Source organism: Hypanus sabinus, chromosome 3, assembly GCF_030144855.1.
Source record: "Hypanus sabinus isolate sHypSab1 chromosome 3, sHypSab1.hap1, whole genome shotgun sequence".
NCBI classification, from domain to species: domain Eukaryota; kingdom Metazoa; phylum Chordata; class Chondrichthyes; order Myliobatiformes; family Dasyatidae; genus Hypanus; species Hypanus sabinus.
The window spans coordinates 53,664,136-53,679,624 of record NC_082708.1 but is presented as its reverse complement, the minus strand read 5'-3'; the positions used below and the strand labels follow the sequence as shown (position 1 = coordinate 53,679,624).

The 15,489-nt window shown below is 41.0% G+C and overlaps 1 protein-coding gene across 2 annotated transcripts in view; it reads right to left on the bottom strand.

Annotated features, from left to right (window-relative positions):
- Positions 1-15,489, bottom strand: part of edar (ectodysplasin A receptor) — an 83,200-nt gene that overhangs the window by 4,336 nt on the left and 63,375 nt on the right. For both annotated transcript variants that reach the window (XM_059964356.1, XM_059964357.1), the window contains exons 9-11: positions 8,160-8,235; positions 1,581-1,737; positions 212-272 (exon numbers count right to left, since the gene is read on the bottom strand). In XM_059964356.1, the coding sequence (XP_059820339.1) occupies positions 212-272; positions 1,581-1,737; positions 8,160-8,235 (294 nt within the window). The remainder of the gene's footprint in view (positions 1-211; positions 273-1,580; positions 1,738-8,159; positions 8,236-15,489) is intronic.

Below are 15,489 nucleotides of genomic sequence, written 5' to 3'. Positions count from 1 at the left end.
CTTCTCATTTATATTTTGGGTACGTTGTCAGTGATAAATTCCCTACATACTGTTCTTAATTGTATCAAGACCAACAGCCTTGTATTCTGATATCAGAAATGATCAGATTCTTTAAACGAAAAATGTAAACAACGTTTAATCAAACAAAATATTTACGATATTACTGAAGTATTAAATACACAACTGTCTGCAAACACATTTCAGCTCTTACCTTCTGTGAAACTGCACACTTTCTTGCATAATTCAAGTATCTTTTCCCTGCGTGACTGTATCTGGAAAAATCAAGCCCATTTACAATTGGAAGATGCTACATTTGGGGAAAATAAAGCAAACAATGATTGCTGTACAAAATTACCAACTGTCCTGTGAGAGATGTATAAAAAGCAAGTAATGTGAATGTTGGATAGTAGAGTTTACACTGTAAAACAACAGAAGGGTGCAAAGATGGAATCCACTGCCACATGCATCTGTAGAGGCCAAGTCATTGGGTATATTTAAAGTGGAGGTCTACAGACTAACTTGTTAGCAAACATGCAGTTGCTCGAGAACAAAATTAACAACCTGAGGGCAAGATTACTGTATTGAAGGAACATGAGAGACTGTTATGTTCTTTGTTTATTCTGTTTAATCTGGTATGGCTTACTCCCAGCACACCAGTTATGGCCATCACACCCAAAGGCTTCTCAATTCACAGAATGGATTGAACTGCTGATTCAGAAAAGGCCAAAAGTAGAAGTGTATGTTTCATGGTAAGCACTCAGTGGTGCTCTGATGTGGCGGTTTTGTCAAACATTTGTTCCCCTGAACCTGAAGACCTAATAATCAAATGCTGTCCATTCTGTTTACCTAGGGAGTTCTCATCCATGATCCTCACCAGGGTTTACATACCACCAGTGGCTGATTATAAACAAGTACTTGAGACACCTCTTATAAAGTAAAGTAACATAGGTGACAGCAGAGATTTGCTTCCAGATGAGCTCAATGCCTTCTATGTACACTTTGACCATCAAAACATGGAAAAACCATCACAAACTCCCATAGCTCCAATGATTCTGTGGTTTCAGTCTCTGAGACAGTCAGGAAGGTGAACCCACAAAAAACATCCAGCCCAGACGGGATACCTGGCCAAGTACTAAAAACCCATGCTGACCAACCAGCTGGAGGCTTTGTTGAGATTTTTAACCAATCACCTCAGTAGTCTGAGGTACCCAACTACTTCAAGCAGGTTTCAGTTATACCAGTGCCGAAGAAGAACGTGGTAACCTGCCTCAATGGCGATCATCCAGTAGCACTTACATCCACAGTGAAGTGTTTTGAAAGGCTGATGATGAAATATATCAGCAGCTGCCTGAGAAGTAGTTTGCCTGCACTGGAGATGAGAATCAAACCCAACTTATATCTTTCTAAGATAAGCAGGAGCAGGATTAATGCTTTTTCTGGTAGAAGGTGCAAGGTAAGGCAAGACCAGTAGTCTGACTGCAAGGTGACTCTTTTAATTGCTATTAAATCTGCCTGTAAACTAATGCACAATTTTCTCAGATCCTCTCAGCCACCCTTTAATTTGAGTTTAAAAGTCTTACCCCACATGCTTTAGCGTTTGTTGATTTTTCTCTAGTTAAAGGAACCAATGACAGGAGACACAAATCGGACATTCCTCGCTTATCTAAAGCAGCCTCTTCATCGCTATCCGTACTCCGACTCAAAAGTTGCTCATTTTCTGAGGAAGCATCGTTTTCACTGTGGATAAAAGCATCTTGTGAACATGAATGTGACAGGAACTTGCATGCATAAAACAGGGTAATATATGTTGAGATTAATTGGTACTGAAATATCTTGAGATTCTGCAAGTCTGTGGAGTAGTTCAACATTCTACTTAAACATAATTATCTGAATCTAACCAACCCTAATATTTATCCAAGTGCTAATAAAAGTAGGATAGTCAAGACAAAAATATTGGAAATCCATAAAGTAGAATCGTATTGAGATTAGTTAATGCACCAGAGGACTAAGTTTAAATTTGGCAAAAGAATCTAATCTTTTAGCAGATTTAAACTTGGCCTTCTGGTACACCAATTCATTTTATCCCTGTGCTTCTAAAGAAACACTAACCACGACTCCCAGAGATCAGAATAGGTTTCACTCCCCTAATTTTCAATCTCTCTCATGTTGAGCACTCTCTGTAAAATGAAAATGGTCTCTCTTTAGCTATTCCATACAAATACGTAACATGATAGAATTTCAATATACTTTTATATAAATTATTAATGGTTGCTTCCAATGCAACCTGATAAATGTAGACATAATACTGACTATGATCATGAGGTACTAGCACTTTATGTAGCTTTGCATAAATGAACCAATTTCTCTGATTAAAGGGAATTGCTAATACGAAGTGGCAATTCTGGACTAAACTTGAATCATTGAAGGATGCTTGACAGTTGTAACAGGGTTCGAATGGTATCAACTCTTATATAGTAAAATTAAGTGACACTGACGATAACAGGGCTTCACTTCCAGAGGAGTTCAATGCCTTCTATGCTTGCTTTGGCTGTCAAAACATGGAGAAGCAATCAACAACTCCCATATCCCTGAAGGCCCTGTGATTTCAATCTCTGAGACCAATGTGCGAGCATCATTCAGGAGGGTGAACACATGGAAAGTATCCGGTCTCAATGGATACCTGGTCAAGTACTAAATACCTGTGCTGATCAACTGGAATGTTCACTGAGGTCCTTAATCAGTCACTTCAGCAGTCTGAAATACCCACCTGCTTCAAGCAGGCATCAATTATACAGCTGTCTATGAAGAACATGATAACCTGCCTCAATGACTATCGTGCAGTAGCACTTACATCCACACTGATGAAGTATTTTGAGAGTTTGGTGATGAAACACATCAACTCCTGCCTGAGAAGTGATTTGAATCTGCTCCAATTTGCCTACTGGTGCAACAGTTCTACAGCCGCTGCCATCTAATTGCCTCTACAGACAATCCTGGGACATCTGGACAACAAAGATGCATACATCAGGATGTCCTTTATCAAATACAGCTCAGCATCCAATACTATCATCCCCTCAAAACTAATCAATATGCTTCAAGACCTTTGCCTCAACACCTCCATGTGCAAATGGATCCAGGTGAAGGTGCTGATTATTGACTTCAAGGAGGAGGAAATCAGATGTCCATGAGCCAGTCCTCATCAGGGGATCAGAGGTGGAGATGGTCAGCAATTCTAAATTCCTCAGCATTATCATTTCAGAGGACCTGGCACGGGCCCAGAATGTAAGTGCAATTATGAAGAAAGCATGATAGTACTTCTTTCAGAATTTGCGAAGTTTCGGTGTGGTGGACAGCATATTGATTGGCTGCATCAGCACATGGTATGGAAACAACAATACCCCTGAACAGAAAATCCAACAAGTACTAGTGGATATGGCCCAGTTCATCACAGGTAAAGCCCTCCCCCCTCCCCACCATTGAGCATATCCACACAGAGCATTGTCACAGGAAAGCACCATCTATCAGCAGTAACCCCACTACCCAAGTCATTTTTTCTTCTCACTGCTGCCGTCAGGAAGGTGGTACAGGAGCCTCAGGACACACATCACCATGTGTAGGAACAGTTATTACCTCTCAACCATCAGGTTTTTGAATCAACAGGGATAACTTCAGTTGCCCCATCAGTGAAATGTTCCCACAACCTATGGACTCATTTTCAAGTTTTGATATTTATTATTTATTTATTATTATTACTTTTTTTTCTTTTTGTGTTTGCACAGCTTTTGTCTTTTGCACACTGGCTAGAAGCTCAGCAGGTGTGGTCTTTCATTGATTCCATTATGGTTATTGGATTTTTGAGTATTTTTCTTCAAGAAAATGAATCTCAGGGTTGTATATGTTGACCTATATGTACTTTGATAATTCACTTTGAACTTTGAATATTTTGTGGGATTCATATTACATCTCATCTGCCAGAAGCACTGTTTGGACATTGGAAGGCAGTAATTAAATGCTTAGCAGGTGACCATTGCAAATGGGCTGTTCTTTTGGTACTTAGGGCCCAGGAAGAATCTTGGAGATGTACACATTTAGCAACCTGTATTTTTGAAATGAGTACAACTGAAAAGGGAATAAATAATTTCTCATAAAAATTATGAGCTTTACAGTTTATCAGTTTTAATGATGTTTGCAGGATGTTAGGGATAAATTTGTCCCGGTGAGGAAGATAAAGAATGCTAGGGTGAAGGAACCATGGGTGACAAGTGAGGTGGAAAATCTAGTCAGGAGGAAGAAGGCAGCATACATGAGGTTTAGGAAGCAAGGATCAGATGGGTCTATTGAGGAATATAGGGTAGCAAGAAAGGAGCTTAAGAAGGGGCTGAGAAGAGCAAGAAGAGGGCATGAGAAGGCCTTGGCGAGTAGGGAAAAAGGAAAACCCCAAGGCATTCTTCAATTATGTGAAGAACAAAAGGATGACAGGAGTGAAGATAGGATCGATTAGAGATAAAAGTGGGAAGGTGTGGAAGTGATCGAGGTCCTCAATGAATACTTCTCTTCGGTATTCACCGATGAACTTGAACTTGATGATGGTGAGGACAATATGAGTGAGGTTGATGTTCCGGAGCATGTTGATATTAAGGGAGAGGAGGTGTTGGAGTTGTTAAAATACATTAGGATGGATAAGTCCCTGGGGCCTGACAGGGCCCCAGGCTGCTCCACAAAGCAAGGGAAGAGATTGCTGAACCTCTGGCTAGGATCTTTATGTCCTCGTTGTCCACGGGAATGGTACCGGAGGATTGGAGAGAGGCAAATGTTGTCCCCTTGTTCAAAAAAGGTAGTAGGGATAGTCTGGGTAATTATAGACCAGTGAGCCTTATGACCGTTGCTGGAAAGCTGTTGGAAAAGATTCTTAGAGATAGGATCTTTGGGCATTTAGAGAATCATGGTCTGATCAGGGACAGTCAGCATGGCTTTGTGAAGGGCAGATCATGTCTAACAAGCCTGATAGAGTTCTTTGAGGAGGTGACCAGGCATATAGATGAGGGTAGTGCAGTGGATATGATCTACATGGATTTTAGTAAGGCATTTGACAAAGTTCCACACCATAGGCTTATTCAGAAAGTCAGAAGGCATGGGATCCAGGGAAGTTTGGCCAGGTGGATTCAGAATTGGCTTGCCTACAGAAGGCAGAGGGTTGTGGTGGAGGGATTCAGATTGGAGGGTTGTGACTAGTGATGTCCCACAAGGATCTGTTCTGGGAACTCTACTTTTCATGATTTTTATTAACGACCTGGATGTGGAGGTAGAAGGGTAGGTTGGCAAGTTTGCAGATGACATAAAGGTTGGTGGTGTTGTAGATAGTGTTGAGGATTGTTGAAGATTGCAGAGAGACATTGATAGGATGCAGAAGTGGGCTGAGAAGTGGCAGATGGAGTTCAACCCAGAGAAGTGTGAGGTGGTACACTTTGGAAGGACAAACTCCAAGGCAGAGTACAAAGGAAATGGCAGGATACTTGGTAGTGTGGAGGAGCAGAGGGATCTGGGGGTACATGTCCACAGATCCCTGAAAGTTGCCTCACAGGTAGATAGGGTAGTTAAGAAAGCTTATGGGGTGTTAGCTTTCATAATTTGAGGGATAGAGTTTAAGAGACATGATGTAATGATGCAGCTCTATAAAACTCTAGTTAGGCCACACTTGGAGTTCTGTGTCCAGTTCTGGTCGCCTCACTATAGGAAGGATGTGGAAGTATTAGAAAGGGTACAGAGGAGATTTACCAAGATGCTGCCTGGTTTAGAGAGTATGGATTATGATCAGAGATTTAAGGGAGCTAGGGCTTTACTCTTTGGAGAGAAAGAGGATGAGGGGAGACATGATAGAGATGTAAAAGATATTAAGGGGAATAGACAGAGTGGACAGCCAGCGCCTCTTCCCCAGGGCACCACTGCTCAGTACAAGAGGACATGGCTTTAAGGTAAGGGGAGGGACGTTCAAGGGGGATATTAGAGGGAGGTTTTTCACTCAGAGAGTGGTTGGTGCGTGGAATGCACTGCCTGAGTCAGTGATGGAGGCAGATACACTAGTGAAGTTTAAGAGACTACTAGACAGGTATATGGAGGAATTTAAGGTGGGGGGGTTATATGGGAGGCAGGGTTTGAAGGTCGGCACAACATTGTGGGCCGAAGGGCCTCTAATGTGCTGTACTATTCTATGTTCTGTATTCTATGTAATCTAAGTGGTATTGAGAATGTGATCTCTCATTTTGATTCTTTGCCATGAGAGGGTTACAGAAAGCAATATTGTTTTCTACCTCCGTGTTCTTCTGTCATAACAAGTAGAAGCAGTGTTAGCCATTAACTCTACCAATTTATAAAGTACTGGGTGATATTCTGGTGCAGTGCCACTCTTCCCTTTATATCTAAAAACAACCTTATTATCGCCATTTGACAGCATGTTTGGTAATAGGTCCTTAACAGCTTGTTACGGAATTTCTTGTGGTAAAGAAATTACTTCCTGTTTCAAACCTGAATGGCCAGCCTTTGACTTTAGACTATGTAGCTCAAATAACAATGAGTCAGAGTACAGGAAGGATAGAGATTAGCAAAACGATCATGGTGTCATTCAGAGGTGCTGAGGTGGAGAGTTCCCAAGTTTCATGGAGTGAACACCATCAACAGCCTGTCTTTATCCAACCACATAGACACCATTGCCAATAAAATACACTCATGTCCCTAAAAAAAAATTGCTAAGTCCCCACCAACCCTTACTGATTTTTATTGATGCACCATAGAAAGCATTCTCTCTGATTGCTCTGGTAACTTGATATAGCAGCCACTTTGTCCGTGACCACAAGAAACTACAGAGAGTTGTGGAAACCAGCCTCCCACCATGAACTCTCCAGTAAAGCAGCCAACATAATCAAAGTCTCTACCCAGCTCAGACATGCTCTCTTTACACCACTCCCATTGGACAGCGGACACTAAAGCCTGAACGCATGGGCAGCTTCAACCCCACTGTATTGAATAATCCTCTAGACACCGTAGTATAATAAAGTGGACTCTTGTTCTCACACTCTACCCCATTGCAATCTTGCACCTCAATGTTTACCTGCACTTCTTCTGTTACTTGAGTATGAGCTCAGTTTGCTTCAGTTCACCTTCCAGAAAGAACATTTCCTCCAAGTGAGAAATCAATTTTGTCAATACTGTTGCACTCCTATTACAAAAGCATACTCTTCCTTAATCTTGACTTCCTGGATCCTTTTGCATTAAAGCCAATGTTGCATTCGCTTTCCTAACTGCCTGCTGTTCCTGAACAGTAATTTTGTGATCTGTGCTATGTCCTTCTAATTAACTCACTGCATTTTCTACTTAAAATGAACAGCTGGGGTATCAGAACTGATCCTTAATCACAGCAAAATATTACCTATTTAATTCTACTCTTGACTCAGTTAATGCCAAATGGTCCCAAATTGCTTATACTCTAATTTTGTTTAACAATCTGTGCAGCACTTCATCAATGGCCTGCTGAAAGTCTGAATAGACACATTTCTCTGGTTTCCCCCTTTCTGTTTTACTATAACAACTTCAGAAATATTTTAAGTGATCCTACTATTATTTTTCAGGTGCCCATTTATCACTGATGCACCATCAATAACTCACACTGAGACGTAGGCGAGATATCGGCTTTTATTGACTGGAAGAAGGAACCAGGAGTGAGTGTCTATCATACAAGGTCCTGGAGACTGAGGCCGATCTTCAGGCCGCAGGTCTCCTTTATACAGGGGCCTGTGGGAGGAGCCACAGGAGCAGTCAGCAGGGGCGTGTCCCGACAGGCACATAGTTCACCACAATCACTCATTAATATTTTGCTACCAGTGATGTTGTTACTAGTCTGTAGTTCCCCATTTTCTCTCAGTGTCCAAATCTTGGACTTTAGTTTAAGTTAACTAGGCAAGATACCTCAAGCTGCAGACACTTACTGTAGATGTAGCTAACTACCACAGATCCCAGAAGTTTCCACTGGTTACCAAATACCTCCTGTACTGTTAGTTAATGCATTTGATTAACTTTATTCAATATAAATATGTCTTTGATATTGCCTCAATGTCAATTGGTCACTGCAGTCCAAAAATTGCAGAAATCAATACAATTTGACTTACCTTTTCTCAGTCTTGGGTGGAACTGCCTTCAGTTTATTATCAAATTCATCTTTGTCAGAGAATATTACAATATCTTCTGTAAAGTAATAAACAATCAGCTCAAGATTTAAATGATAATCAGAATGGATGCAAATGGTTTTAAGCATCATATGATAGTATTTCGAGTGATTTGTGCATTTTTTGCACTAAGAATTCTGCTCCTCTACAACTGTTTAAAGGTCCTTGATAATTTAATTTCTTAGCTACTTTTTTATCTTTCCACTTGTGATTTTTACCTCTATTATTTTCATTCCCTACTTTGGCTTGCTGTGCTAGTGTCCATGTGCCAAGTACATGTCTTTCCCTCATTTTCAATTCTCCCTTTGTCTTTATGCATCATTGGCACCTCACTAGTATTTAGTTTATTGTCATTTTAGTGGAATATATGATTCCAGGACTCATCACATTGTAAAACATTAAAAACTGATATACTCAGCAGATCAAGCAACATCAGTTGTGAAAAAAATCAGCTCTCTTTATAGATACTATTTAACTTGCTAGAAATTTTTAGCATTTTTAATTTTTATTTCAGTTTTTCAGCCTCTGATTTTGATTTTGAAATAACTCTTCCCATGTTTCAAGTTGGGTTAGAAAATAATTTTTTCCACATTGTAGGAACTCAGTTCCCTGATTTCTTTGATTAATTCTCTGGTCAAGTAATTTCAGGGTACTGGAAATCCTTTGATTATTATTGTTTTTCACTCATCTCCACAACTTTGTTTATTCTTTTTGATTCCATTTTCTGTAACATTGAATGGTCTATAGACCACTTCTAATTGATTATTAACAACGGTCTATAGACCATTTAACAAAACATTTTTAAAAATATTTGGAACCTTCACTACTTTTCATCTCTCATCATAGGGATTTTGATATCTTAGTGATAGCTAGTACTTCTTCTGATCATATTTTATTCTAACGCTATCCCAACACACTCAATCCTTCCCCCTCTGCCATCAGAATTCTGAAAGGACAGTGAACCCATGTTTCTTCCTACTTTTTTCTTGCACTGTTTTCCACTAATTAATTAATTATATTATAATTTTATACACAGAGCAGCCACATAACAACAAATTTCAGAATGCATGCCAGTGATGGTAAACCCCATTCTGAATTTTGTATGCCCATCCTGATACTTCTATAGCCATGTGTCAGTAATCTTGTTAAATCTGGTTACTTGCAATGTATTCTTGTCTCAATGCCTAAGCTATGGAGACTTTGTACACTGATGTGCACACTATTTAAGTTTATTTCATTTATTATCTAAACTATATTTATTTCCTCTCCATCTATTTTCTCTCATTTTAGCCAGCACTGTGGTCTCCTATTTTTATTAGTATTTAGGATTATATAATTTTTGTACCTCTGTTATCGACTCTCCATACATTTAGAAATACTTCCCAATTCTCTATTTTATGTGCCATAGGAAGTGCTGTGCAGTGTACAGACTATCATAATTTTAGAACATAAAACAGCCCAGCACACCCTCCAGTCCATGATGTTGTTTTGACAACATCTAAACCTTCCCTCCTACCCATCTCATAACCCTCCACTTTTCTTTTATCAATGTGCCTATCTTAGAGTCTCTTCAATGTCCCTAATGTATCAGCCTCTCCCAGCACCTTGCTGGCACATTCCAGGGGTGTACCACTGTCTGTGTAAAAAAAAAGTCTACCTGTGACATCTCCCCTAAATTTTCCTCCCATCACCTTAAAAGGGAGTCCTCTAGTTTTAGCTATTGCCACCCTGGGTAGAAGACACTGGCTGTTCACTCTATCTGTACCTCTCATCATCTCGTACACCTCTCAACTGGAATAGGGTGGAGCAGACTGGGAAGGCAAAACAGAAATTGGGAATATGGGGAGGGCACTCCTTAACAATAACTGGGAAGAACCTGATTACCAGGTGTGAAATGCTGTCAGGCTGCTGTACTTGGTACAGGTGTGGCCCATCCCCTGCTCCTCCAGTAGGGGAATCACCTGGGCTGTCTTCAGTTTCATCAGAGGATCTAAGATGGAGAGGGTCAGATGGTTCACAATTTACAAGTCCCTGGACAATGGGGGGAAAACTGTACCCAATGTTACCCTCACCCTGATGACCACTTTATTGTTTGGCTGCTTCAGGCTGTGTGGGGAACCTAAATTCGTGGGCACCAAGTACCACAACATGCCAAGATTCTATCTGTTGCGGGTGTTGCAAAGGATGGGTCTGGCTCTGCTGCCACGCAGTGTCACTGTCCTTCGGGAAAAGTTCTTCTGGACCAGCATCATTGACCACAAGTCTATCAGACAGTGATCAGTATGGGATGCTGATGCACCATCAATTTTATTGACTGGAAGAAGGAACCAGGAGTGAGTGTCTATCATACAATGTCCTGGAGACTGAGGCCGAGCGTCCGGCCTCAGATCTCCTTTATACAGGGGCCTGTGGGAGGAGCCACAGGAGCAGTCAGCAGGGGGCGTGTCCCGACAGGTACATAGTTCACCACAGATACCCTGCAGACACTGCAACAGGGCTCAATGGATACAGTGGGGTTTTCTCCTGAGCAGATCATCTGCCAGAATGCCTCAGCAACAGGCACCAAGCACACTGCTTGGAAGATGACTGCAGTGTGGAAGAGACATTGCTCACGAAAGGGTCTGTGTCATCCTGAGTAGAGGACTCCCTGATTTACGGGATGTTCCCAGGGACACACACACAGGCAGACATCAAGTTCTGCTGGCAGATCATCGGCTCAGTGAAAGACTCTCCTTGGTTTGCCCAACACATTTTGTCTGCCAGCACAGAGGTATACAAGTGACCAGCACATTCCAGGACACTGAAGTATGTACTGGGGGACACACTGAAGCTTGGTGCAGCCACCACAGTGACTTGGTGGGGAAGGACCATAGTGCAGGTTTCTTCTACTGGAGAAGGAAGGGCTGGGTTGGGGAAGGAAGCCTCTCAGATCCTATTGCAGCAGTATACTGCCCCAGGGTGCGACGAATGGAAACAGTGCTATTGATGAGTATGAGTGCAATGGAACTGGACAGAGAGCATTGACTATGAATGCAAAGAACAAAAAGGTATTGAGCATTTTATACCTGCAAATATTTTTATTAAGAATAAAGTTTATTTTGGTTTTTTTAAAAAAAATCACCTCTCCTCCTCCACTCCAATGAGAAAAGCACTAGCTTGCTCAATCTTTCCTCATAAGACATGCTCTCTAACCCAGGCAGCTCTAGCTCAGTCACCAAAATCTCCTGAAAATTTCTACAGATGTACTGTCGAGAGCATTCTAACTGGTTGTATCACAGTCTGTTATGGAGGAACCCCTGCACAAGATTGGAAAAAGCTACAGAAACTTGCCAATTCAGCCAGCTTCAAAATGGGCACTGGGCTCCCCAGCAGCAAAGGTATCTTCAAATGCAATGATCCCCATCACCAAGAACATGCCCTCTTCTCATTGCTACCATCAAGGAGGTGGTACAGAAGACTGAAAACACACTCAAAATTTTAGGGACAGCTTCTTCCCCTGCCAGATCTTTGAGTGGACAATGAGCCCATATTCACTATCTCACTATTTGCTTTATTCTTCTCTCTTTCTGCATCAGAATCATAGAGAAGTACAGCACAGAAATGGGCCCTTTGGCCCATCTAGTCCATGCCAAAACCATTTAAACTGCCTACTCCCATCACCCTGCACCAGGACCATAGCCCTCCATACCCCTACTATCCATGGACCTATCCAAACTTCACTTAATCGTTGAAATTCAGTGCTCGCATGCACCACTTGTCCCTGCAGCTCATTCCACATTCTCATAACCTTCTGAGTGAAGAGGTTTCCCCTCATGTTCCCTTAAACTTTTCACCTTTCACCCTTAACCTATGACCTCTGGTTGCAATCCCACCCAACCTCAGTGGAAAATGCCTGCTTGCATTTACCCTATCTATACCCCCCAATTTTGAATAACTCTGTCAAATCTCCTCTCAAAAAATCTTTGTTGCTTGTAGTATATTAAAAAATTGTAATTTATATGTTTTAAATTTGCATTATCCTGTACAGCTGCCACAAAACAAATTTTAAGACATATTCCAGTGACTGATTCTGAAATCTACTCTGCACCCTCTCCAAAATCATCCTTCTTATAAAAGATACTTTCTGACAACAATATGGAAATACCGGCAGACAATAAAGACTTTAAAGAGAACACGACAAAGTAAAACTAACTACAGAAGCTATAAATCTGAAACAAAACAGATTATTTTAAAAACGGGTCCAGGAGCAAGCATGGAAAGAGAAAAGAGAAAAAGTCCAAGAAACCTTTTCAAAACTGAGAGAGAAAGAAACAAACCTTTGTTTTATGTTGTAGAGAAGGAACAACTGATAGCTTGAAGAGATAAATGTGGTGGTGCCCACAGTTTAACTTGAATAATTGTGAGGTTAATTCATTCTGAGAAGGGAAGAGCACAGAACGGAGGTAAGCGGTTCATAGTGTGGATGAACAGGGAAACTCCAGAATTAAACAAAACAGAATTTTCTCAGTAAGATACTTAAAGCATGCGGTTGTTTTATGATTTATGCTGGAAGGATGCATGTTTGCATTTAAAATATGACAGAAGGAATTCCCTGACTCTTCTATTCTCAACTGTGGCAGCAGAGGGAGGCATTGAGTCATTGCAGCAGAGGTGGAAAATGCAAAGCTTGATAAACTTATAGGAAGGAACATATAAGATCGTCTTCCCCAACAGCTGCCAGGTACAGACAAATCCAACAAAAGTGAAAAACATTACAGAGGAAAACAAAGTTATAGTTTAAAACCAGCACACCTGCCTTTGAATCAGTTCAACAAGTAAAAACCCCAAGAAAATAAAGTTATTCCAAGGACAGAAAAGATAAACTGCCAGAAACAACAAAAATTTCTAGAAAACCAACACTGTCCAGAATTTTTCCTGTCTCCACATCACCATCATTTTCAATGATCATAGCTCAATACTTAAAACTTTACAGAGCATTATGTCTAGAAATAGATACATATTTTGAAGTATGTCATGTATTTTGATAAGATTGTAGTTTTTCTCAGGACAATCTAAACAGAAGAAAACTGGAATGCAAAGTGGCAGATTTTGTGTGCCGAATGATTAAATTTAATTGTAGTGGAAAATCGGAGACTTAATGTGAGTTGCATAAAGCCAGTGATTTTCCTTCTGGGTCTGATGTATGTGCAGAGGGCAGCATAAACAGATGTAATAGCTTGCCAGGCTTATAAAGCCTGGACCCCCTGCAGTCATGATTGCATGGGTCTCAATTCTACATTCAGAAACAGGTCTGCATAGCAAAATTCCTCACTCCCTATATCTGTCTACTGATCTGGTACACTACCCTTTGCCCTAACACCACACCTCCAACTGCTGATACCACCCTTTCTCTCAAGCCATCTGGTGCAGTGACCCCGTATTCATGATCTCTTTTCTCCCACTAAAACATCCTAAAATCTCTCCCCTTCCCTTCTCCTCCCAATCTGTCACCCCTGCAAATACTGATTGTGGCACTTCATACCTTAATTAGTACCCTCCAAACTTCAATTTTCACTCTTGTCTGACTGTAAATGTGATAGACATGATAGAGGCAGAGGGTGGGGGGGGGGGTGGCATTGCTAGTCAGGGAAACGTTACAGCAGTGCTCAGGCAGGACAGATTAGAGGGCTTGTCTACTGAGGCCATATGGGTGGAGCTGAGAAACAGGAAGGTATGACCACATTAATGGGGTTGTATTATAGACCACCCAATAGTCAGTGAGAACTAGAGGAGCAAATCTGCAGAGAGGTAGCAGACAACTGCAGGAAACAAAGTTGTGATAGTAGGGGATTTTAATTTTCCACATATTGATTGGACTCCCATACTGCTAAAGGTCCAGACGGGTTAGAGTTTGTAAAATGCATTCAGGAAAGTTTTCTAAATCAATATATAGAGGTACTGACTAGAGAGGATGCAATATTAGATCTCCTATTAGGAAATGAGTTCGGACAGGTGACGGAAGTGTGTGTAGGGGAACACTTTGGTTCCAGTGATCATAACACCATTAGTTTCAACTTGATCATGGATAAAGATAGATCTGGTCCTCGGGTTGAGGTTCTAAACTGGAGTAAGGCCAAATTTGAAGAAATGAGAGAGGATCTAAAAAGTGTGGATTGGGACAGGTTGTTCTCTGGCAAGGATGTCGTTGGTAAGTGGGAGGCCTTCAAAGGAGAAATTTTGAGAGTGCAGTGTTTGTATGTTACTGTCAGGATTAAAGGCAAAGTGAATAAGAATAAGGAACCTTGGTTCTCGACGGATATTGGAACTCTGATAAAGAAGAAGAGAGAGATGTATAACATGTATAGGAAACGGAGCATATAAGGTATTTGAGGAGTATAAAAAGTGCAAAAAATACTTAAGAAAGAAATCAGGAGGGCTAAAAGAAGACATGAGGTAGCTTTGGCAGTCAAGGTGAAGGATAATCCAAAGAGCTTCTACAGGTATATTAAAAGCAAAAGGATAGTAAGGGATAAAATTGGTCCTCTGAAGATCAGAGTGGTCGGCAATGTATGGAAGCAAAAGAAATGAGGGAGATTCTAAATGTTTTTTTTTGCGTCTGTATTTACTAAGGAAACTGGCATGGAGTCAATGGAAATAAGGCAAACAAGTAGTGAGGTCATGAAACCGATACAGATTGAAGAGGAGGAGGTGCTTGCTATCTTGAGGCAAATCAGAGTAGATAAGTCCCCGAGACCTGACAGGGTATTCCCTCGGACCTTGAAGGAGACTAATATTGAAATTGCAGGGGCCTGGCAGATATATTTAAAATGTCGGTATCTACGGGTGAGGTGCTGGAGGATTGGAGGATAGTTCATGTTGTTCTGTTGTTTAAAAAAGGCTCTAAAAGTAATCCAGGAAATTATAGGCCAGTAAATTTGACGTCGGTAGTAGGTAAATTATTGGAAGGAGTACTAAGAGATAGGATCTACAAGTATTTGGATAGACAGGGACTTATTCAGGAGAGTCAACACAGCTTTGTGTGTGGTAGGTCATGTTTAACCAATCTATTAGAGTTTTTCGAGGAGTGGATGAAGGGAAGGCAGTGGATGTTGTCTACATGGACTTCAGTAAGACCTTTGACAAGATCCCACATGGGAGGTTAGTTAGGAAGATTCAGTTGCTAGGTATACATGGTGAGGTAGTAAATTGTGATTAGACATTGGCTCAATGGGAGAAGTCAGAGAATGGTAGTGAAGGATTGCTTCTCTTGAGTGAAGGTCTGTGACTAGTGGTG